Here is a 27,117-nt window from a genome sequence, read left to right as displayed (position 1 = left end):
AGAAATGGGCAAAACTACTGTGTTGTAAATAGTAATCATCATGATATAACTAAAGGGCAATTTGGCCACACGTGTGAGCCACACAGCACAGGTTCTGACAGAATGGGGATGAAGATAGGCTTTGCCTTATAACTAGTTGTCTGAAGAGCACCTTTAAACTTCAGTTGCCTCATTCCTAAAAGAAATCAGATTTACTAAGAAGTAAATCAACACAATATAGCTGCAATATTGCAGCTTATTAAAATTAATTAACAAAGAGCTCAAACAGCTACCTAAATGTTTTTTTTAGAGTTTGTTTATCTACTTATCTATCATCTATCTATCTATCTATCTATGTAATCTCTACACCCAATGTGGGGCTTGAACCCAGAGATCAATAGTCGCATGCTCTTGGGGGCGCCTGGTTGGCTCACACAGCTGAGCATCTGAATCTTGACTTTGGCTCAGGTCATGATCTCATGGGTTCGTGGGTTCAAGCTCCGCATTGGGCTCCACAATGGCAGTGCAGAACTTGCTTGGGATTCTCTCTTTCCTCTCTTTGCCCTCCCCCTCATTCTCAAAATAAATAATAAATAAATTTAAAAAAAAGTTGCATGCTCTTCTGACTGAGCCAGCCAGGTGCCCTTACTTAAATCTATTTTAAAACTAAGTGATGTGCTTCGTAAGAATCTTCCACATAAAATAACTCTGATTAAATTTTCTAAAAAATGGGGATATAATTCATTAATTCATCTCCTATCTACAATTCATTAATTCATTCCACAATTATTTGTTGGGCACAGTATTTAGCACCTGGCTGTGTGTCAGGCACATGCTCTAGTTAGGGGATATAACAGCGAAAGAACTAAGTTCCTGTGGTAAGAGAGATAGCGAATCTGAAAATACATGACACTGTGAGCTACTGACACATGTGGGTAGGGGGGCAAACGCTTCTCTAATCAGGGGACATTTGAGCAGAGACCTAAAATGTGCTAAGGAAAGCTACATAGATGTGTGGGAAAAGAGAGTGCCAGGGAAAGGGGCAGCAAAGGTTCTGCTGCAGGAGCACTTGACAGCAGAGACCAGCATGGCTAAGGAGGAGAAATCAACCAGGAAAGGTGGTAGGAGGTGATGTCTGAAAGGTAAGCTGTACCAGACCCTGTAGAGCTTTGCAGGCCAAGGTAAGGATGTGGCGTTTGTTCCAAGTGTGATGGAGAACCATGGAAAGTTCTGAGCAGGAAAATGGTATCATCATATTTTTACCTGAAGAGGCTTACTCTGGCTGTTTTTGGGAAAAATTGACTAAGAGGGGCAAGAGTGAAAATAGGAAGGCTACTTAGAGGTCACTGTAATGTATGACTGAGAGATAGTGGCAGTCATATTCAGGACATATTTCAGAGGTAGTACTGTCAGGATTCCAATTCTAAGAACCTAACTCAAAGATTTCACTATTGCTATTCAAAAACATTTATATATGCAAGGATACACAACATAGGCTGCCACAACTTAATACAAGTTGATCGACTTAATAAACTCTGGTATAGCCATAAAGCTAGAAGGGAGGTAGTCATTTAGAGGTGATGATGTTGAACACATAATGACATGGAAAAATGTTCATACTATGTATGTTAAGTGAAAATAACTGGTTACAAAACAAAGTATTCAATATTAATCCATTTTGTCTAAATAAAATGGATAGAAAAAAGAAGGTTATAATACAAGCATGTTAGCAAAACACCTCTCGGGGCTGTGAAATCACACATTTGCAACTTTTCTTCTTTGAGCTTACTGTATTTTTCAAATTTTCTGTAATAATTATGTATTACTTCTATGGGAAGAAATGATTTTTAAAATACTGAGAACAGGGGCACCTGGGTGGCTCAGACACTTAAGCGTCCGACTTCAGCTCAGGTCATGATCTCACGGTTCATGAGTTTGAGCCCCGCATCGGGCTCTGTGCTGCCAGCTCGGAGACTGAAGCCTGCTTCAGATTCTGTCTCCCTCTCTCTCTGCCCTTCCCCCGCTCGCACTCTGTCTCCGTATCAAAAATAAATAAACGTTAAAAAAAAAATTAAAAAAAAACCACTGAGAACATTTTCAACAAATAAGATTACTATAGAATAACCATTTGAGTTTATTAATGGTTTTCTTTGCTACTTACCATTACTTTTCGCAAAGTGTATCTTTTAGATCGAATGTCATCCATTAGCATCTCATACGGGGTGAGCTGATATTCAATGGGCAAAGGGTTGTACTGCCGCTCTTGGACCTTCTTAAGTTTTACTCCATTCCGCAAATCCCTCATCACCTGTACCCAGAATCGAGCCTAAAAGAATCAAGGGTAGAGAGATGTCCATGAATAAATTTACTAGTTCCCTCTAAGTAGCTACAGTCATACAGAAAAATTGAAGAGCCTGGCTTGCAAAACATTGAGTAGACCAAACAAAACTGATTTTTAAAACTAGATTTTATAATACTAATTAAAAAGCCAGTAGAGAATCACGAGCTCTAAGTTCTGAGGCACCTGGGTATAAACCCTAACTCATTCACTGTGAAAGGCTGTATTAATGGCCTCAGTTCTTCACGCCTCCTGTGTCTACACCCTGTTATGTGATTTTGCTCACTGAAGAGTATATTTCCCACACTCTAACATTGGTTTTGGCTTTATGATTTGCTTGGCCACTGGAAGGAATAGTAGTGGATGTGATGTAACCAAAGTCTGCAAAAGCAAATGCATAATGGGTTTGTGCTTCTATTGCCATGAGAACATTATGCCTGGACTAGCATGATTGTCCAGGAGAAGAATGACACACACATAACTGATCTGTACGCTCATGAGCTAAATAAATGTACTACTTTATGCGACTGTGATTCTGTAGTGGCTGGTTAGGCGGCATTACTGTGACCACAGCTAAATGATACAATCACCTATTAGCTATCTGACATCCAGCAAGTTGTTTCACCTCTCTGACCCCTGGCTTCCTCACCAATAAAAGATAATGGTACTTCATAACTTGCTGAGATGGTCATATATTATGTGGAAAATGGCCATAATTTTTATGTTATTACTATCTTTGCACAAATTACATAATATTGGCCTTCTTATCAACAAATAATGGTAAACTGATTTGCTAGCCCTTCAAGAAAATGAGATATAAATGAAGTACTTACAATAATATAAGACATACTAAATATGTATATTATTATTATAAGTTAATCCTTTTTTTTTTTTTTTAACGTTTATTTATTTTTGGGACAGAGAGAGACAGAGCATGAACGGGGGAGGGGCAGAGAGAGAGGGAGACACAGAATCGGAAACAGGCTCCAGGCTCCGAGCCATCAGCCCAGAGCCTGACGCGGGGCTCGAACTCACGGAGTGCGAGATCGTGACCTGGCTGAAGTCGGACGCTTAACCGACTGCGCCACCCAGGCGCCCCTATAAGTTAATCCTTTTATTTTCCTGCCTATAAGCTAAGGTGTCATAGTCTCTACTTCAGTGAAAAGTAAATCAATATGATATTTAACTGAAACACTGTGGTTTGTTAAAATTAATAAGTAGTTCATATTTATTACTTAAACATATTTATTAAAAACCATGTGATATATTTCATAAGAATTATCTGTATAAAATAACTGATTAAATTTCTCAAAAATGGAATTTATGATTTTTTAAAAAATGTATACCATTTCTTATTCCAAATAAGATTTGAGGTACTTAATATTGTGGTATATCCATTAGAACACCTTCTAAAATATTCCTATTTTAAACAGATCCTTAGAGGGGCGCCTGGGTGGCGCAGTCGGTTAAGCGTCCTACTTCAGCCAGGTCACGATCTCGCGGTCCGTGAGTTCGAGCCCCGCGTCAGGCTCTGGGCTGATGGCTGAGAGCCTGGAGCCTGTTTCCGATTCTGTGTCTCCCTCTCTCTCTGCCCCTCCCCCGTTCATGCTCTGTCTCTCTCTGTCCCAAAAATAAATAAACGTTGAAAAAAAAATTAAAAAAAAAAACAACAGATCCTTAGATTCTGCCATTAAAGATATTCTAATACAATATCCCTAAAATATTCAGATATCTCTTTTGAGAATGTTCTTGTCCCAATTTCTCTGTTTTTCTTATACGCATTCCTTTAAGATCCAGTTCAAATATCATCTCATCTTTTAAAATGCTATCTCTTCTCTTGACTGCCCAGGGCTTTAAGAAAACTTGACATATGTGAAATTTTGACTACTTAAAACAGATAAATTAGGGGATGATTACTCATATTAGAAGATTTTGTTATAATTTATGAAAGGATTCAAACAGACTTTTTATATAGCCAGTTATTTATATATTATTGTTTGGCAAAAATTTTCAGAAATTTAATTTAATTCAGAGATAAAAGTCACAGTAAAATAATGCACGACTGTCACTGTATGTACTCCCAGAGATTCAGTCATTCACATATTCCATCAGAGAGATCCTGAGATGCTACCATCAAAGATACTCTAATTCTCCTTCATTCTTTCATTTCATTCTAATCTTTCTAAATAATTCATTTTAATGGTCTTATAAGAGAGCAGCTGGTGATCTAGGCAAATGGAACTCCCTTTGGAGTTAGTGCATCTCTCGTCAGTGATCCTACCAGTTTTTAAATGAGGCTACCCTATGGCAATAAATTAAGTTTTTAGTTCAAGTTTAAACTAGCTGTTTGCTAAATTCTGACCACCTGGAGTTATTTATCTGGCTTCCACATCTAAAAAAACAAATTTTAAAATTTATTAGTCAAGATAAAATACACCTGAAATAAGGCTATTAGAGTATTCTACACAAAGGAAACTTAATAAACAATACTATTCTAAAATGATAATACCCATTTACAAGACATTACAGGCTACTTATTTTTTAACCTTAATCTTAAATGTTCTAGATTAATATCATTCCAAATATCTCAGTGAAGATATCAATAAATTATGAATATTTATATCCATACATCAATACATGTGGATCCATACAATGGATTGGAATACTACTAGTAATAAAAACAACAAACTATCGGGGCATCTGGGTGGCTCAGTCGGTTAAGCGTCCGACTTAGGCTCAAGTCATGATCTCGTGGTTCGTGAGTTCGAGCCCCGCATCGGGCTCTGTGCTGACAGCACGGAGCCTAAAGCCTGCTTCAGATTCTGTGTCTCCCTCTCTCTACCCCTCCCTCACTCATAGTCTGTCTGTCTGTCTGTCTCTCTCTCAAAAATAAACATTAAAAAAATGAAAAAACAACAACAAACTATTGATAGAGGCAACAACATGGATGAAATCTCAAAAGAATTATGCTGAATGGAAGAAGCCAAGCAAAAAACAGTACATACTATATGATTACATTTTTGCAAAATTTTAGAAAATGCAAACTAATCTATAGTGAGAGAAAGCAGATCATGGATTGCTTTCCCATGAGTTCCTCCCAGATCATGAGGAGAAAGGAAGCAGGATTACAAAGGGGTATGAGGAAACTATGGGGGTTAATGGATGGGCTCACTATTTTGATTATGATGATGGTTTCCTGGGTATGTATGTATGTGTGTATATGTCAAAACTTATCAAATTATGCCTTTTAAATATGTGTAACTTATTGCATGCTGATTATACTTTAATAAAGGTGTTAAAAAAGAATATGGCAAACAAAGTCTAATATGGTCAAAAGCAATTTGTTCACATCCCCCAAATATTCCTAGTCCCTCATTTAATGATATTTTTTTTTTAACGTTTTATTTATTTTTGAGACAGAGAGAGACAGAGCATGAATGGGGGAGGGGCAGAGAGAAAGAGAGACACAGAATCAGAAGCAGGCTCCAGGCTCTGAGCCATCAGCCCAGAGCCCGACGCGGGGCTCGAACTCACGGACCGTGAGATCGTGACCTGAGCTGAAGTCAGCCGCTTAACCGACTGAGCCACCCAGGCGCCCCTAATGATATCATTTTTTAACCAATATCCTTAACCTGAAAATTCAGAATCCTAAAATGTGCCTTCCCACTGATGCCTGAACATACCTCAGTCTAATTTCATGACAATGACTCAGCCCCAAGGCTGTCATGCCTACCCAACTCTAAGTCATACATGAGGGCAGGGACTCTTGGTTTTACTAGGGTCTAGTACCATGCCAGAAAAACAGTGGCTACTCAAACTGTATTGCATAAATACACTGTAATCATCTGTGCTAGAAATCTGTCTTCTGTTTTATGCAGGCAGAGATCCTATAATAATACAGGAATGAATAATTCTGCATCTCAGAACCCTAATACAGTAACTACTCATCAGATAAATGAATGCACAACACTGTAGTTTCACACCTTATCCTGAAACAGAGGTTAAACTCTGACTTACAAGAGTATGCTAAGGCATTAACATAATCAGGAAGGTCAGTATTTTAAAACATCAATTTTATCAGAAGGGACATTGGGGTAGTTCTAATAAAATCAGTTAGTTTTGTAAAATGGGGAAGATATTTCCTCAAATGTAAGACTAAGCACATTCAAATTCATATAATATCAATTCGTATTACAGTCCTTAGTAACAAGCATTTTAGAAATCATCACACTCTGTCTTCAACACTAAGCAAAACAGTGAATATCCAACTACCTTACCCAGTCAGCATTTTTCAGGTCTTCCAGGTCTGTGTTAGATTCATCACTCTTTTCCATTTCTTGAATCTTCTTAAGATTCTATCAATTAAAATAAAAAGAAAACATTTAGGTATAAAAATTTCATTATGCTACCTTCTCAAATGAAAATTTCTAACAGATATCTTCAGATAAAGTCTATATAGAAGCATTATTGAAGCAGATAGTACAGAATCTACTCCCCTATACATTTCAGTCAATGGTAAACTACAATAGATACAGTGCTACAGAGAGATGGGCTGAGATTGTTCCTTCTAATTTCCTTCTAGGCCTTGCAGCTAAACCTTTGTCACAATATTAACTCACACCACTAAAATGTATTGACATTGCCTTTTCCCCCAATGCCCTTATTCAATCCACCATCAAATCTCACAGATATTATTTCCTCCATATAACCTAAGCCCTCTTCTTTTTATCTCCACTGCAGATCCCTTAATCCAAATACTATCTAATTTTTGCTGACTTCTGATGTGGTCTGGCCCCAGATGTTCTCCTCTCCTCATCCCCATGCCTGGTCTCATTTATTCTCTATTTCTGCTCTTCTTTCAGATATCAGGCTCAACAGAACCATCAATTCTTCAGGAAAGCCTTCCCTTCCCCTCAATTAAGTCAAATCTTCCTACTATACAGTGGCATATAGCACCATCCACCTTTCCTCTGTAGCCCTTTTTACACTGTAGTTTTACATTTGTTTGTACCTTCCCTCTAGGTTTCATGAGGCAAAATTCCATTCTCAGGGGCTAATATATATAGCATTGGCACTTTTTATACTCAATATATATTTGTCAAATAATTTCATGAGTAAATTTCAATATATAAAATGCTTTTTATTTATTTATTATTTGGTAATGTATATATTGCAAAAACGATTACTGCAATAAGGGTGGTTACCACCTCCACCGCCTCCTATAATTACCTTTTTGTGTACGTGGTGAGAACACTTCAGATCTACTCTTGAAACTTTCAAGCATGTAAGGCAATATTGTTAACTACAGTCAACATGCTGTGTATTAGATCTCCAGAACTTATTCATCTTAAAACTGTAAGTTTGTACACTTTTCAATTTTTAATCTATTTGAATGCTGTTGACACACAATGCTCCACCCTTTGAAACTGCATGAATCCAACATTTGCAATTTTAAGAAAATCATGATAACTAAAACATCTACTTGGCTATTAATTACTAATCTGTGTTATACCATTCCTACTTACAACAAATCAATTCTTGTATATTTTATAATTTGTTGAGTTTATTTGCCTGAATGCTTGTGGACTGAGTTTAAATGTACCTTATGAAACCTAGTTTATTTTATATGAAAATACTTAATAGAAAACATTTCTAAACCATTTATTTTTTGCTTCTCAACATCTCAGATTGACCATCTGCAAAATGAGAATAACATCACCTGCTTTTTTTGTACTTAATAATGTATAGGAGTATTAATATAAAAAGAATAAAGTTACTCTGAACACTTGAAGAAAATGTGGTATAAATAACGTATTCTCTTGCTAGGAAAGACATTTGGGGGATGAGGGAAGTACTTCTTGGCTGCAACAGGGTATGGGGAAATAACAATATCAGCTAACAAGTGCTAAGGCCTTCAGGCAACCATCACTTAACCCAAGCACAACCCCTGTTATGGCTGGGCTCACAACTGAGGCTCACAAAAGCTAAGTGACATGGCTGGGGTCTCCCCACAGGCAGGACAGAGAGTTAAGTAGGTAGAAGTGGCATCAGGGTCTCAGGAGATAAGATGTGTGGAAGGGACACCAGATAATGAGAAGAATGGCCCTGTTGGGAATCTAAGTGTCCTGATACTGCTTCCCAATGACTTAGATAAGCCTTAGAAAAAAGCTGGATAAAGTTCTACATTACTTTTGCTAAAATTAGTATTTATGAACTGCTAACACACAAGGAAAAAGAAGACTTTACGACTTGTAACTGGGCTTTGCAGATAATTGGGTACTTAATATCTAGTGTAACATTGTGTCAAAATCTGAGTAATAATCATTACTAAATTAGGACCCTCCATTTTCTGTGTTTAATGACACAACAGATGTCTTGGTACATGCAATTTTTCTGATATTTAAAATACCCCCCCTTTTTTTGCTACAGATAATTAGTTGTCTTTTTAAAAATCTCTGATGATTTAAAGCCATGGTTTTCAACCCAAGTCCACAATCTTCATCAAGTAGTGATATCTTGAAATCAGAGCTGAACAGGGAAGAGATCAAAAGGACAGGCACATTTGTTTTGTTCCTCTGAGGACTTTAATCCAAGCTCTATCCCAAAAAGAATTAATGCCTTAAGGTATATATTATTCTATTGACTAGAATAGTGTTCTTTCTAGCTTTTTATAATTAAAAGCGTAAAAGAAAAGAAAGAGATTTAGGGAGGTGAAATGCCTTTGGACACCTTGGGACTCTCTCAGTAGCAGTGCTCTTCCCTCCCTTACCCAAATACCAAAAACTTAGAATAAGTACCTCATCTCTTCCTATTTCTTCCAACTCCAGCCTTGGGGCATTTGCACTGGCTGTTCCTCTCTCCACAATGCTTTACCCCCCATCTCCACATAGCTAATTCCCATACATATCTCATTTTTGCTCAAATGTCACCTTCTCAATGGGGCCTACCTTGACCATCTTATACAATCCTATACAAACCCCAAGCTCCACTCCCTGCACTACCAATTCCCCTAGTCTATGTCTTTTTCCAAAAATCATCCTGCCTTCTAATAGTCTATATGATTTACTCAATGTGTTTACTGCCTGCCTTTTGTTACTAGATTTTAAGTTTCATAAGGAATTATTTTTGTGTATTTTGTTCACTGCTGGGCTCCTGAAATCTCTAGAAGCATGCCTTGCTCTTGGTAGGTGCTTAGCAAGTATTTGTTGAATAAGTGAATTAAGATCTTCAACCAAGCCCTTCAATCTCAACAGCTCTTATCAAGTCAACTTTAATAAGAAGCCCTATGAAAGGGAAAATTATTCAGAGGAAATTCTGAATTTTCTTCTCTAAATTCAGAATCTACTGAAGGGGTGGGGAAGAAAACTCTTATCTATGCCACACGGAAACATGTGCTTTCCAGTTCAGGGAAATAAACATGTAATCCAAGCTCACATTACATTTCAGTGTCTCATTCAGTCAACAGATTAAAATAAATAATAACCAGAGTAAATAAAAAGAAAAAAATGCACACTGAAGTAATTATAATACTAAACACGTCAACAAGATTCAGTCAACATCAAAATAAATTGGCTTGAAACCTTAGTGCCTAAGAAGATCTAGTATGTACACATGGGCCAACACCCTAACAACACACTTTCCCCATCCATAACCAAGAGTGCAATATGGGCTCTTTGTCACCTACAGGCTGATCCCACAGCAAGCACTATATTGTTTACCCAATGATCTATAAGCCAAAAGATAATGAAAAAAGCTGAAAACATGATGGAGAAACCCATTTTTGCAAGCCTATGTTGTTTTTTAAAATTTCTGATGGTCTCTAGGTCCTTCTAGGCTCCAAACAAGAGAAAGCAAGATAAACAGTACAGGTACAGGAGAAGATCGGTGGTCTTTGGCAAGATGAAGATATATATCTTTTTTTCTAGATTCCCACTGCTACTACCAAAGCTGATGATGGCAAGTCTTTCAACTGTTCTTTCTGCCTCGGTATCTTCCTCATTTGGTTTATCTTTTTACTCCCCTATGATGGGTTCCCAGTGTTTCTGCTGTCACCTTCAAACTGGGGTACCCGTATTTCCAGGGACCTCTGGTCAAACAGTATAGTGATATGCCAGGGAGCATTTACAATGACAGATAAACAGGACACATTTTCCTGGAGCAAATTTTACTCACAGATGTGATGGATTATCATGCTGTGGTAAGTTGCCTAGGTCCACACCCTGCACCCACTTCAGGAATGAAGTACTCTTCCACTGCTGCTGGAGGTTTTGTCTGCTGTGGCTCATAACCTAATCCTGCCCTAGGAGCTGCACTCAGGGCTCAGAGCAAGGAGCTGCCTTGTCATGGGTATGCCCCATCTCTGGGGTAGCCCACACCCAATCACTGGTCTGTGTGGAGGTACACAGGTCAGGCTCCCTTGCCTCTCTTGGGACATCTCTGAAAGGCCATCCCAACTTCTGAGCTCCCTATGGGATCGGCTGCAACCTGCTGCACGTGCATCATAGTTCAACTTTTCCTTCACCGCTCACAGGTGTTCCCCAAAGCAGTTCCCAATAAAACCTCCCGAATTCAAATTTTACCCTTCAGAATCCTTTTCATGGGGGAACTCAATCCACACATGGAACAATTAAAAAATATTACAATTAGGGACGCCTGGGTGGCTCAGTCAGTTGAACATCCGACTTTGGCTTGGGTCGTGATCTTACAGTTCGTGAGTTCGGGCCCCGCATCAGGCTCTGAACTGACAGCCCAGAGCCTGGAGCCTGCTTTGGATTCTGTGTCTCCCTCTCTCTCTCTGCCCCTCCCCCACTCATGCTCTGTCTCTCTCTGCCTCTCAAAAATAAACATAATAAAAAAATAAAAAAATAAAATATTACAATTAGATGTAGACATATAAAATAAAGTTTACATGGATTTTAAAGGAAAAATGTATGATTTCAAGGACACTTTGACTTGCACTGAACAATACATCTCTCAGTGGGTATCTGTTGCTTTTGTCTAGATACATCTCCCCCCTTTCTTCTTTCATTTGGGGAATTCAGCCCCTACAGTTTGAGTAGGGCTAATCCCATGGCTGGCACACCTTATCACCTACTCACAAGGGTGAGGACACAGCCTCCACCAGCCAGTGCAGCCACAGCAACTAGTTCTTGAGCAGGCATATGTTTCTGAACTTTCCTCCAAGATATTTTTGCTCTAATTAAGAGAAAGACTTTCTGCTGGAGTTACTAAACTGAGGAAATGTGAGGTTTAAGCTACAGACTGTCATCTTACCTGCTTTTTAGTAAAAGCCCATCCCGGGGAGTGAGAGAGAGAAGGCCAGCCCTGATTATAGAGTTTGAGACACTGGATCCAGCTGCGCCTAAAGTTAGCTGTACCCTTAGACTTTCCATTTATGTGAGCCAGTAAATATTCCCCTACTTCACTCATGCTAATTGGAATGGATTTCTGTTACTTGCAACTGAAAGAGTTATGATTTAATATGTTCCTTTAGTCTAGAAGTACGAGTTCATGCTTCTATGTCTTAGGGGTAGTCTGGTTGAGTAATATGAGAAGCACATGGTCCCTTTTCCACCCAACCTTAAATTTTACTGTTCTCCAACACATCCCATCCAGATGGTCTTACTGTTTTACACCTTTACACATCTCCGCCTTTACTTGTGCCGTGATAAAATCCCTAACTCCCTGCTACTAAGAAAAACGATCTGCTCTTTATAATACTAAAGACAGTTTAAATTAATAGTCCAAGAATTTCATGTTTTTTAATTTTTCTGAATTTCTACCATAAACTGTAGTTCAGACACTTCCTAGCTGTGTGTCTTTATACGGGTCACCTAACTGCTCTAATCCTCAGTTTGTTTTCCCATCTGTAAAATGCAGACAAAGAACTACTTTCTAGATTTTGTTAATATTACATAAAATAATACAGAAAGAATACAGCATGGTGCCTGGCTCATGTTAAGCATTTAGTAAGTACTAGTTATTAAAAACCAACAAATATCTGTGAGATTTCACTGTGAATACTTTTTATTCCATCACAATAACATTTTATTCTTTTACCAAATGAGACCTCTCTCTGGCCTCTTCATGAAATCAAAATCCTGACTCACAAATAAGTCAAATACAGTAGCTGAGAATCTGTGAATACTGTAATTGAACAGGCCTGAAGAAATGTGCAACTAGAAATCTCAGGTTTCTAGTTAGCAAAAACAAATGAGTTATTTGAAAGTAAATTACATATTTTTCTAGTGTTAGTGACAAGCTTCTGTCAATTATATTCTGGCTTCTGAATAAATTATTTTGTATGCACAAATGTAATAACAGATGCCAACCTGAGCTTGGAATATGGTGAGAAAGTTATAATTGAGTACCCGCATGGCAATTAACTCTCTGCATGTCTGACATAACCATTCTCAAGCTAGCAATTAGCACTGCTCCAAGCCAACACTTTCAGTTCCTGGCACCTTAAAAAACAAACAAATAAAATCTACTCTGTGAATCACAAGATATCAAATGCTCACAGAATAATTTTAATTCATTTGTATAGGTTCAACACCAGCTCACATATAAATGCCTCTTTTTAGATTAAACCACCCTTACAGATATATTCATGTATTAAAAGAATACTTTAATAACAGCATTTCAATGATGATCATTTTCCTGCATACTGTTAACCACTTCACGCCATTTATCATTTATTGATATTCCTCTATATACTGAGTACATGTTTCAGTTAGAAACTTTTCAATGTGTAAAAATGAATATGTTTTAGTAACTCCTTAACCTTTTTTTTACTCAATATATGCTAATATGCTTTCAAAGAAATTACTATTAATTATATTTCCCGAGTGACAAAATCACTTATATAAATGTCGCCTGTAATAAAAAGAACACATATATCAGCCACAGAGATTAACAGCCATGCTGTCCTAGCTGAGATATTTTTACCATAGAGAAAAGCAAGAAAAGGGATTTTATCATATTTACCAGCCCAAAATTAGTGTTCCAAAAATTAGGGTACAAAAAACTCCCATGGAATTATAGCAGTTCATCTGATAACTGGAAGTCTCCCATATACATTAAAGAGTTAGTGGATAATTACAAAAGAATATGATTTATATTTTCATCAAGTTTTATAACACTTTCTTAAAGATGTAATATAGTCTTCTCCTCAAGGGATACGATTGGGAAAAGGTAACTACAACAAAGATGAAAGAAAGTCAGCATTTTATTTAATTAAAAAATGTAAAATGTTAAGATACTAAACTATAAGTTGATAATTTCTGTAAAATTTAATTTGAATTTATATGGTTCATTAAAGAAATTACAAAAAACTATAGATGAAGTCATCACAATGAAGGAAATTCATTCTAAATTCTTCCAATACTTTTGTGTACACACACACACACACACACACACACACACTCTCTCTCTCTCTCTCTCTCTCTCTCTCTCTCTTTCTCTCTCTCTCTCTGAGGGTTTAATGAATGTCTCTGCCTCAAGTAGCTAGACTCACAGTATCTCCCTAATACAACCACCCTTCCAGTTTTCATATTTATCCACCCCTACAGACTCACCCCTATAGACTCATCAAGTCTTCACACATAAAGAAAGGCAGTGATAATCATAAAATGATCATTAAAATATCATGGACAATATTTGCAATCTATATCACAACAAGTATTTTCTTAAGACATACAAATGGGTAAGTAAAGACCAATACTACATTAGAAAAATGGGCAAAGGATATGAATAGGCAATTGATAAATACAAATATGCCCTTAAGCATATGAAAAGTTGCCCAATCTCATTCATTCAAAGGAGAATGTAAACTAAAACTAAGGAATACAAATTTTCACCTATCACTTAAAAAACACATTGCGTAGGAAAAGACACACTCTTACACAATGCAAAGGATAAGATCATTGGTAAACCTCTATTGAAGACAATTTCATATTTTATGAAAATTGTAAATGCACATGCCATTTGAACCAGTAGTTCAAATTTTAGGAATTTATCCTACATATATGATTACACCCATGAAAAGTAGCTTTAAAACTATCCACTGTAGCATTGTATGAAACATCAAAAGATTAGAAGTAATCTTTCTGACAGAGACCTGATAAATCAATCACAGTATATCCACACAAGAAAATATTACAAACTCATACTAGATATAAACACTATGGACTGATATGAAATGATCTCCAAGATATATTATTAAATGAAAAAAGGAAAGTTCAGAACAGCATAAAAAAGGAAGAAAAAAAACATGATGTTTTTGTTAGTTATGGATAAAATGTCTCCATAAGAACAAAAAACAAATTAATAGCATTTATTGTCTGTGGGACAGCAGCCAGCATAAGGGTATAGCTTAGTATAATTTGAATGTTTGAATCATATGAATTTTCTTAAAATAAAGTTAATTAAATTGAAGAAGTTACAGAACCTGCAAGTAGAAGACTTCTTACATGCTATTTATTTATAGCATTTATTTATTATTATTACATAATATTTATTTATTTATTTATTTATTTATTTAGAGACAGCGAGAGAGAGAGAGAGAGAGAGAGAGAGAGAGAAATGGTGCAAGAGTGAAGAGCAGAGAGAGGGATAATCCCAGGAGGGGCAGAAAAGAGAGAAAGAGAGAGACAGAATTGAGGCTCACCCAAAGCAGGGCTCATGTTTTACCTGAAGAGGGGCTCGGGGCTCATGTTCACTGGAAGTGGGGCTAGAGCACACCTGATGTGGGACTTGAACTCACAAACCATGAGATCATGACCTGAGCCAAAGTCAGATGCTTAACGACTGAGCCACCCAGGTACCCTTACATGATCTTAAATAAAGATTCTTCTGCAATTATTTTAGCAGGGAGAATAGTGATACAAGCAAGATACCCAGGGCAGAGAGAGTAATTTAATTACTTCTGATGAGGTAAATGCTCTGCACATTTACTAACATTCACAAAATAATAAATCAATAGAAAAAAAGACAGACATTGACAAGGGCCATGAAAAGTTACAAATGATGGACGATCTAATTAAAATGAACAAATGGCAATCTTACAAACAGACATCTGGTGGCAGTTCTTTCTTTCAAAAAATGATATGCTCATGTCTTGGCAGAATATAAATCCATTTTAGCTGTAGGGAGAAATTTCCAGCTAACCTAAATGCCAGTTTTATTATTGGAAGTGTTGTGAGCAGGCATGAGGAGAATGATAGGCAGGGAATATGAGAAAGCTGACTAAAATACACTTTTTTTTTAAACTTATTTTTTTTAAGTAGGCTTCCTGCCCTGTGCAGAGCCGGAAGCAGGGTTTGAACTCACAACACTGAGATCAAGACCTGAACTGAGGTCAAGTTGGATGCTCAACTGACTGAGCAACGAAGGGACCCCTAAAATACATCTTAATATGTTAATGAGATAGAGGTCTTGTGACTTTATCTTTGTAAGTGTAGTCAAGCAGAATATGTCAGAAGTCATATCACATGCAGATGCCTTAGTATGATTGAATGTGGTCACTGGCAATGGTATTATGTAACACAGGTGGATTTGGTTATGGGCTGATAAGAGATGGTGGATGCTAAATACCTACATTTGATTTTTTCCAATAAACTGTAGGTAATTAAATGTGGCTATTTGACTTTTTAAAAAGACAAAAAATAATAACAGCTTAGTCAATTCCAAAAACATCGCTTTTCCCCTAGCAACAAAAGATACTTTATATACACACATTTATACACACACACATAATATTCCACTGGTAATAATCTTATCTAAGATAAACAGCTCAAAGATTTCATCATGAAACTTTGATTTCTTATAGCACTAATAGTAACAATACTTAATGAAGTGTCACAGCAGAGGTTACGATTGTACAGTATAAAAACACATGTTAATATTGTGAAGATTCATACTGAGATTCAGGCTTATTCATGCTTATTTCCAGTTCATCTTCTTACCCCATAATTCCAATATCTGGTCAAATATTAGCAGATAAAGGTAAACTGGTTCTAATCTACGCATCTAGAGATCATCCTTCCATCATTAAATTTAGGGTAAGATTTAACTATTCAAAAGAATTTGAATGATGAGGTTTAAAATAAAGTCACATGTAACTATGGATCACTAAAACATTCAGAAAATCAAGACACTAGCATAATGCTACTTGTATTTTTATTTTTCTAAAAATTTTTACTTTCATTTGAATATAGTTGCCACACAATGTTCTACTAGTTTTAGGTGCACAATGTAGCGATTTGACAAGTTTATATATTCCGCTATGCTCATCACAAGTGTAGCTACCATCTGTCCTACTATACCACTATTACAATATCATTGACTGTATTCCTTGTGTTGTGCTTTTTATTCCCATGACTTATTCACTCCATAACTGGAAGCTCGTGTCTCCCACACCCCTTCAACAATCTTGTCCAACCTCTCACCTCCCTCTCCTCTGGCAACCACCAGTTTGTTTTCTGTATTTATAGGTCTGATTCTGCTTTTTATTTACTCATTTGTCTTTTTTTTTTAAGCTTCCACTTATGAGTGGAATCATACCGTATTTGTCTTTCTCAGTCTGAATTATTTCATTTAACATAATGCCTTCTATGTCCATCCATGTTTTCCCAAATGGCAAGATCTCATTTTTTCTTATGGCTGTGTAATACTCTGTACCTTGACTACTATAAATAATAAACTTGGGTGCATATATCTTTTTGAATTAGTGTTTTCATTAAATACCCAATAATGGAATTACTGGATCATATGGTAACCCTATTTTTTTTTTCAATTCTATTTTTATTTTGAGGAACCTCCATACCGTTTTCCAGAGTGGCTGTACCAGTTTGCATTCCAGCAACCATGCACAGGGGTTCCTTTTTCTCCACATCCTTGCCAACACTTGTTATTTCTTTGGTCTTTTTAATTTTAGCCATTCTGATAGGTGTGGGGTGGTATCTCATTGTGGTTTTGATTTGCATTTCCTTCATGATGAGTGATGCTGAGCATCTTATGTGTCTTCTGGTCACCTATCTGTGTCTTCTTTGGGAAAATGTTTATTCAGGGCCTCTGTCCATTTTTTGAGTTATTTATTTTTCTGATGTTGAGTTGTGTAAGTTCTTTGTATATTTTGGATATTAACCTTTTATTGGATATATCATTTGCAAATCTCTTCTCCCACTTATAGTATGTTGTCTTTTTGTTTTGCTGATGGTTTTGTTTGCTGTGCAAAAACGTTTTATTTTGATGTAGTTCCAACAATTTATTTTTGCTTTTGTTTCCCTTTCCTTAGGAGACGTATCTAGAAAAATGTGGCTATGGCTGATGTCTGAGAAATTACTGCCTATATTCTCGTCTAAGATTTTATGGTTTGAAGTCTCACATTTAAGTCTTTAATCCATTTTGAGTTTATTTTTGTATATGGTGTAAGAAAGTCATCCAGTTTCATTCTTTTACATATAGCTCTCCAGTTTTCCCAGCAACATTTATTGAAAAGACTATCTTTTCCCCATTGTATATTTTTGCTTCCTTTGTCATAGATTAATCGACCATATAATCCTGAGTTTATTTCTGAGCTCTCTATTCTGTTCCACTGATCTATGTTTTTGGTGCCAGTACCATAGTGTTTTGATTACTACTGTGTACTACATCTTGAAGTCTGGGATTGTGAAACCTCTAGCTTTGCTCTTTCTCAGAACTGCTTTGGCTACGTTGGGTCTTTTGTCATTTCACACAAATTTTAGGATTATTTCTTCTAAAATTAAATACCCAACAGCATTTTCATAGTGATTGCATTGAATCTATAGGTTGCCTTGGGTAATATGAGTATCTTAACAATATTAATTCTTCCAATCCATGAGCATGGAATATCTTTCCAATTGTTTGTGTCATCTTTAATTTTTTTCATCAGTACATTGTAGTTCTTGCAGTACAGGTCTTTCACCCCTTTGGCTAAGTTTATTCCTTGGTATTTTGTTCTTTTTGGTGCAACTGTATTTGGTGCTTTTTAAGTTTCTCTCTACTACTTCATTATTAGTGTACAGAAACACTACTGATTTGTGAATATTAAGTATCTTGCCACCTGAATTTATTACTGCCAGTAGTTTTTATTTATTTATTATTTAAAAATTTTTTAATGTTTATTTATTTTTGAGAGAGATAGAGAGAGAGCACGAGCAGAGGAGGGGTCAGAGAAATGGAGACAGAGAATCTGAAGCAAGCTGTAGGCTCTGAGCTGTCAGCACAGAGCCCAATGCAGAGCTTGAATCCACAAACCAAGAGATAATGACCTGAGCCGAAGTCAGATGCTTAACCAACTGAGCCACCCAGGCGTCCCATAAGTAAGCATTTTCTAGGTGAGAGAAGAGGGGGAACAGGAACTTCAGGTAGGTACAGAGTCCCTGGATGCTCAGAGACTACAGGGGAGGTTGCATACAGTGAATGAAGAGCCTGGAGAGGTTAAGATTGAAGCCTGATTCTGAATAGTGGCCTATGTCATGCCAAGGAGTCTAAACTTTCCACCTACAAGTACCAAGTAGCCAACAAGATCTCTACACAGCGACATAACACTGGGTGGTAGACTGTAGATGAAAAGGGAAATTACATCAGAAGGCTTTCCCATGGCCCAGGCAAGAGATGTCAGACCACTGCATGAAGAAGGCACAAGGCAGTGAGAACACGAAGGAGGCTGTACATTCTGGAGACAAGTCAAGAGTGTCAGGGACCAAGATTCAAGATAGATGGTAAGAAAGAAGATCTACAGTAGCAGAACCACAGATTCTCTAATTCATTCAACACTGATCAAATATTTAGAGGCCCTATTACACTGGGATATAGCAGTGTATCAGAGAGAAAAGGTCTTTGCCCTTCATGAGATTATTTTCTTGTGGTAGATACCAATGAGTAAGAAAAGAGGTCATCAAGACAACTGTGATAACTGTGAGGAAGGAAATAAACAGGGCAACTGATTTTAAAGTAAAAGACTGAGTGTAAGATATAAATATATATCTATATCTATTTATGTATACACACACACATGAGTGTTTAGGGGCGGTCTAAGGAGATGTCCATTAAGCGCAGGCCTGAAAGATGCAAATGGAAAACCATAATTAAAACAGTGGATGAAGATAGAATTTATGAGTTTAAGATATCAATAAAAAACTAATTAAGCACCACACTTGAGAAGAGATCAAAGATCATTATAATCAGATAATCAGAAGTGATAATCCACACCTGTAGAGGCTGCTTCTGAAGAAATCCAAGATGGCTTAACTATATGAGACATCTTATCCCTTAGAGATCAAAATGTTTGGAATATTCCACTTTAGTTCTAGGATTGTTTATGTGTATGATGCAAGAAAGTGCAAGGGGAGAGAAAATTTTCATCACTTTGAGTACACAATCTCCTAGAAAACAGACACTGACTTTAAAATCTATTTTACATGCCTTCTTATAATAATATGAACATATAATGTTTCATAAATCTCAATTATTTTTACTGTTCATTAATTTATGCCTAATATTACTGCATTAGGAATTTCTTCTTTATAGGGATTTCTTTATCATTAGATTTTAAAATACAGAATTTTTAGTGGATACTGACATCAATTAATAGTAATGTTGAGTGTTATAGCTCAATATTTATAATATTGAGCTTTCCTCTAAAATCTTCAACAGTGAATTGCCTTCCTATAAAATCCATCTCAAGTTTAAAATATGATGTAAAATAGTATATAATAACTTCATAGCAAATTTTACTGGGCATGCACTTAAAATGTTTATCAGTATACATTTTGTCTATACAACAAGACTTAAAAAAAATGAGAATGAATAAAACAAAGATTTAGCCCAATGAATTGTACTTTCTGCAGCGAAGTTAACGATTACAGGGGCCTTAGCATACCTAATTGCCCTCTCCTCCTTTTCTAAAGATAAATGAACAGAAATCTAGCAAAAGCTATATAACTGATGTCCCATAAATAATGAGTGAAAGAAAATGATTCACCAACAACAAAGGGGCTTTTAAAAATGATCAGTGTCAGGGTGCTTGGGTGGCTCAGTTGGCTGAGCATCTCTTGATTTCCGCTCAGGTCACGCTCTCAGGGTCATGGGATTGGGCTCTGTGCTGAGCACAGAGCCTGCTGCACATTCTCTCTCTCTCTCTCTCTCTCTCTCTCTCTCTTTCTCTCTCTCTCCTTCTGCCCCTCTCCCCCACTTGCGCACTCTCTCTCTCACTCTAAAGTTAAAAAATAAAAATGACTAGTGTTAATATATTATAAATATAAATTTTAAAATGACTTATTTGCTTGAAAAAAGGATTCTTCTTTCAAAAGAAAGATTGCTTTTATACACTATACTTCTCTGATACCTCAGGTTTTTCTTTTTATACTAAATATAGTAATTAAAGAAATATAGTAAATATTCTATTGTGAAGCAACATATTTACTGTAGATTTGGGGTTGGGGGCAAGCACACTACACACTCTCAACAAGGAGGCAATGATGGTTAGAGCATGCTAGGAACATACTGGAATAAAATCAACTGACTTCTAATCTTAAAATGATTTTATTTCAGTCTTCGACATTTCTATCACACTTCTGTCTCTTCCCATTTCACACCTCCATATTATTTCATACCTAAACTTAACATGATACCTTCCTTCCTTCCATCCCATTTGTGTGCGTGTGTGAGACAGACACACACACACACACACACACACACAATGTTCTCTCATTTACCCTCTTCTCCCCAGCTCCAAATTTTATTCTCTCTGGCTCCCATAAATTTCTTTCCAATCCTGCTCAGAAGCCTATATCAAAGCATACATCTCCATTTTAGGAACTCTCTTCAACTTTGTTCCAATATAGTCTATCGTATGTGACTATTCTTAGAGGAAACCTTTGAGCATCTTTACGGGGATGAAGATGAGGATGAAGATGGAAACGTTGGTGTCAGAAGTGCTGACAGCTTCTGTGTTAGCCCCCAATCTCTGTAAGCCTTAGTTTGCCAATTTGCAAAGTAAGAGTCACAGGACTGTTCATTAGGATTAAATGGAGTAAGTGACAGAGGGCATTTTATAGCTGTAGGAATAATACAGGAAAGCAGAAGGGATCACAGTTTGAGGAACCGATAAATAATTTCATTTAACAATAACAACACAGGGACTGATGATCAAACACTACCTAGACAGCAATGGAGTAAAGGACACTACCATTAATATAACTTCCTTTTCTACAACAAAAAATTTACATTTGAAACTGCCAAGCTAAACTCTCTACTCTCCAGCACACATGCTCACTGGCCACACTTGCTGGTAGAGTTTGGGTGGTGGTGGGTTACTGGCAATAGGACCTGGGCTGTCTCTTCTTTCATACAACCTGATGCACTAAATGGATTGTTTAGCCTGTCCCTTCATCTATAATTACATACAAGGATATCAAATTGCTTATGAGACACAGTAATATGTGCCTACTTTCAAGAATATCAAATTGCTTTTGAGACACAGTAACAGCAGGTCTATCCAAAACTTCTCTATCATTCAGAGAATAACCTTAATGGATCTCATTCATTAAGAAGGAAATCATCGGGGCGCCTGGGTGGCGCAGTCGGTTAAGCGTCCGACTTCAGCCAGGTCACGATCTCGCGGTCCGTGAGTTCGAGCCCCGCGTCGGGCTCTGGGCTGATGGCTCGGAGCCTGGAGCCTGTTTCCGATTCTGTGTCTCCCTCTCTCTCTGCCCCTCCCCCGTTCATGCTCTGTCTCTCTCTGTCCCAAAAATAAATAAAAAACGTTGAAAAAAAAAATTTAAAAAAAAAAATAAAAAAAAAAAAGAAGGAAATCATCACATCATAAAAAGATTAGAATAAAAGTGAGTTTGTATTCCATATAGATGATGAACTACAAAGCTCTGAGCTTTCTAAAGTAAGCCAGGTCTAATAAGCATAATTATGTCATAGAACAACTAGTTAACACTTGGGAACAGGTTAGGGGTTTTACTTACATTTTAATACATTGTCAGTTGAGCATATAAGAAATTTAACATGAAGTATTTTTGGTCTGTGAAATCAGGAACATTATCAGCAACTAAGCTCAAATATTTTTTTCCCAATGTTTTGATACTACGAATTTACCCTAATTTTACACACACATGCGTGCCCACACACACAGATAAAATGTAATGTGAAACATCACTGATGATCAGATAATCAACTTATTAAATCAGAGGTCATCACTTTGAAAATTCCACTTGATACATACTAACTCACAGGTACAGAAGAAATACTATCTGATTCTTTATACATCCTGATATTTTTTAATGTTTATTCATTTTTGAGAGAGAGAGACAGAAGCGGGTCAGGGAGGGGCAGAGAGAGAGGGAGACACAGAATCCAAAGCAGGTTCCAGGCTTTGAGCTGTCAGCACAGAGCCTGATGTGGGGCTCAAACCCATGAACTGGGAGATCCCGACCTGAGCCGAAGTCAAACACTTAACCAAGTGAGCCACCCAGGCACCCCTGAAATACTTACTGTCTGATTCTTAAATGTATAAGCATACCTCATAGATATTGCGGGTTTGGTTCCAAGCCACCACAATAAAGCAAATACCACAATAATGTGAGTCACGTGAATATTTTTGTTTTCATAGTATATATAAAAGCTATGTTTACACTATATTTCAGTCTATTAAATGTGCAATAGTAGTAGGTCTATAAAAACAATGTATATAATTTAAAAATATTTTATTGCTGGTGTGCCTAGGTGGTTCCATCGGTGAAGAGTCCAACTTCAGCTCAGGTCATGATCTCACGGTCCATGAGTCTGAGCCCCGCGTCGGGCTGTGTGCTGACAGCTCAGAGCCTGAAGCCTGCCTTTGGATTCTGTGTCTCCCTCTCTCTCTGCCCCACCCCCCACTCATGCTCTGTCTCTCTCTTTCAAAGATAAACAAACATTTAAAAAAATAAAAAATATTTTTATTGCTAAAAAAAGGCTAACCATCATCTGAAGTTTCAGCAAGTTGTAATCTTTTTGCTGGTGGAGGATCCTGCCCTCAATGTTGATGGCTGCTGACTGATCAGGGTGGTGGCTGCTGAAGGTTGGGGTGGCTGTGGCAGTGTCTCTAATATAAAACAACAATGAAGTTTGCTGCATCAACTGACTCTTCCTTTCAGAATTTCTCTGCAGTATGTGATGCTGTTTGATAGTATTTTACGCACAGAACTTCCTCCCAAATTGGAGTCAGTCGTCTCAAACCCAGCCACTGCTTTATCAACTAAGTTATGTCAAAGTCTAAATTCTTTTTGTCATTTCAACAATATTCACAGCATCTTCACCAGGAGTAGATTCCATCTCCAAAAAAACTACTTTCTGATATGTTAATAGTGTTGTATGCTGACAGGTGGTAACTACACTTGTGGTAAGCACAGCATAATGTATAGAAATGTTGAATCACTATGTTGTACACCTGAAACTAATGGACCACTGTGTGCCAACTATATGGAAATAAAACAGTTTTTCAAAAACCACTTCCTTTGCTCATCCATAAGAAGCACCTCCTCCCCCATTAAAGTTTTATTGTGGGATTATAGCAATTCAGTCACATTTTCAGGCTCCACTTCCAATTCTAGTTCTCTCTTGTTACAGAGTAACATCTGTAGTTACTTCCTCCACTGAAGTCCTGAACACCTTAAAGTCATCCATCCATGAGGGTTGGAATCCACTTCATCCCATTTCCTGTTAATGTCAATATTTTTACCTCTTCCCATAAATCACAAATGTTTTTAATGTCATCTAGAATGGTGAATACTTTCCAGAATGTTTTCTTTTAATTTTTTTACATGTTTATTTTTCAGAGTGAGAGAGACAAAGCATGAGTGGGGGAGATGCAGAGAGAGAGGGAGACACAGAATCCAAAGCAGGCTCCAGGCTCTTAGCTGTCAGAACAGAGCCTGACACAGGGCTCAAACCCATATACTATCAGATCATGACCTGAGCCAAAGTCGGATGCTCAAAATGACTGAGCCACCCAGGCACCCCCAGAAGGTTTTCAACTGATGTCCAGATCCATCAGAGGCATCACTATCTATTGCAGCTATAGCCTTACGAAATGTATTTCTCAAATAACAAAACTTGTAAGCTGAAATTGCTCGTTGATCCATGAGCTGCAGAATAGATGTTGTGTTAGCAGGCACGAAAACAACACTAATCTCACTGGATATCATCAGAGCTCTTGGGTAGCCAGGTGCATTGTCAGTCAACAGTAATATTTTGAAAGGAATCTCTTTCTTTCTTTTTTTCTAGGTCTCAACAATGGACTTAAAATATTTCATCAACCATGTTGTAAACAGACGTGATGTCATCCAGGCTTTGTTATGCCATTTATAGAATACATCAAAGTAGAGTCAGCATAATTCTTAAGAGCCCTAGCATTTTCAGAATGGTCAATGAGCACAGGCTTCAATTTAAAGTCACCAGCTGCATAGCCACAAACAAAAGAGTCAGCTGTCCTTTGAAGCTCTGAAGCCAGGCACTGACTTCTCCTCTCTAGCTATCTGGCATCTTCTTCTAATAGATGAGAATTACCTTAGTTAGACCTTCTGGATAACCTGCTACAGCTATTATATCAACACTTGCTTCAACTTGTACTTTTACGTTATGAAGACAGCTTCTTTCCTTAAACTTCATGAACTAACCTCTGCTTGTTTCAAACTTTTCTTCTGCATCTTCCTCACCTCTCTCAGCTTCAAAGAACTGGAAAGATTTAGGGTCTCCGGATGAGGCTTTGGCCTAAGGGAACGTTATGACCGTTCTACCGAGACCACTCAAACTTTATCCATATCAGCAATAAGGCTGTTTTGCTTTCTTATTGTTCATGTATTCACTGGAGCAGTACTTTTGATTTCCTTTAAGAACTTTCCCTTTGCATTCACAGCATGGCTAACTGTTTGGCACAAAAGGCCCAGCTTTTAGCCCATCTTGGCTTTCGACATACTTTCCTCACTGAGTTTAATGATTTCTAGCTTTTGATTTAAAGTGAGAGACGTACAACTCTTCCCTTCACTTGAACAATTTTTTTTAAATATATGAAATTTATTGTCAAATTGGTTTCCATACAACACCCAGCGCTCATCCCAACAGGTGCCCTCCTCAATACCCATCACCCACCCTCCCTTCCCTCCCACCCCCCATCAGCCCTCAGTTTGTTCTCAGTTTTTAAGAGTCTCTTATGCTTTGGCTCTCTCCCACTCTAACCTCTCTCTCTTTTTTTTTTCTTCCCCTCCCCCATGGGTTCCTGTTAAGTTTCTCAGGATCCACATAGGAGTGAACACATATGGTATCTGTCTTTATCTGTATGGCTTACTTAAAGGCCCCTGTACAGTTATTAATTGGCCTAATTTCAACATTTTTGTGTCTCAGGGAATAGGGATGCCCAAGGAGAGGGAGAGAGATGGGGAAACAGGCAGTCAGCGGAGTAGTCAGAACAGACATTTATCAGTTAAGTTTGCTGCCTTATATGGGCACAGTTTGTGGTACCCACTATTACAATAATAGCATTAAAGACCATTGATCATAGATTACCATTAACAAACATGACAGGAATGAAAAAGTCTGAAATATTGCAATAATTACCAAAATGTGACATAGAGACATGAAGTGAGCAAATACTGTTGGAAAAATATCACGGATAGACTTGCTCTACACTGGGTTGCCACAAACATTTAATTTGTTAAAAGAAAAACAACAACAACAAAAAACAAAAAAACACAGTATCTCTGAAACACAATGAGGTATGCCTGTCTGTATAAAGTACTTTAAGATCTTTAGAAAAAATATTCAAATTAGCAGACTATTTTATTACTAGTGTGAATTTAGTACTCTTGAGAAAAGGTTAAAATGACTATCATACATACATGAACATATATGAAAATATTTATAATTTCAAGAAAGCAGCACACATTGCAGAGGAAAAACAAATCCACTTGGACCATGTTAAGACTTTACTTCTAAAACCTCAGTGTTGACAAGCAATTTATGTAATATAAAATCTGTAATTAAATGGTACAGAATGTTCTTAAGTTCAGGATTTCCATATATTCTATAGCTTGTCCTATCAAGATTCATTATTAAATGAAATTTTATGTATAAATGTAAAGAACAGCAAGAGCACTCTAAGACCTCATCTATATTCCCATAAAAGTTCTCCTTTTACTAGAAATACTTTGGCCAAAAGGTTTCTAATCATCACAAATGCTTTCAAAACTGACTTCTTTCAACAAGTTGAAAACCTCTGCAGTTCTAGGAAACACAGATATAATGTATAAATTGTTTCAGTTCAACAAGTATTTCTGGACTGTTTCCTATGTGCATATACTACATTAAGAGTCATTGGCATAAAGATGATTTGAAACACAGTCATTTATCTCAAGAAGGATCTGGTCCAGCTGTGGAGAAAAAAACCACAAAGACGTAAGCAAATAACTACTATAGAGTATGAGAAGTGCATGACTGAAAGATGAATAAGATACAGAGATAGTGGAGGGCATAAAACTCTGTTGGGCTGGAGGGAGGTCATGAATATTTCACAAAGAAGGCAATATGGAAGCAGGGTTTAGATGGATAAATAGGAGTTCACCAGGCAGACAATGGGAGAAGAGAATTCCAGGCAGAAAGAACAGAATGTGCAAAGGACACAGACCTACAATAGCATGACATATTCAGAAACTATAAGTAATTTTGATTGGATACTGTTAAAAAGGACAATAAAAACATAAGGAGGGGAAACACCATGAAGGGCCCTGTGTGCA

At 37.1% G+C, this 27,117-nt stretch overlaps 1 protein-coding gene across 1 annotated transcript in view; it reads right to left on the bottom strand.

Moving 5' to 3' along the window:
* SPIRE1 (spire type actin nucleation factor 1) overlaps positions 1–27,117 on the bottom strand; it is a 208,478-nt gene that overhangs the window by 73,402 nt on the left and 107,959 nt on the right. The window contains exons 5-6 of the mRNA XM_047090345.1: positions 6,595–6,672; positions 2,141–2,305 (exon numbers count right to left, since the gene is read on the bottom strand). Coding sequence (XP_046946301.1) covers positions 2,141–2,305; positions 6,595–6,672 — 243 coding nt within the window. The remainder of the gene's footprint in view (positions 1–2,140; positions 2,306–6,594; positions 6,673–27,117) is intronic.

The sequence above is a fragment of the Lynx rufus genome, unplaced genomic scaffold (genome assembly GCF_022079265.1).
Source record: "Lynx rufus isolate CCGP_SWC_20201006 ecotype Redwood Valley unplaced genomic scaffold, mLynRuf1.p SCAF_29, whole genome shotgun sequence".
Lineage (NCBI taxonomy): Eukaryota > Metazoa > Chordata > Mammalia > Carnivora > Felidae > Lynx > Lynx rufus.
This window is presented reverse-complemented; position numbering and strand designations above follow the sequence as displayed.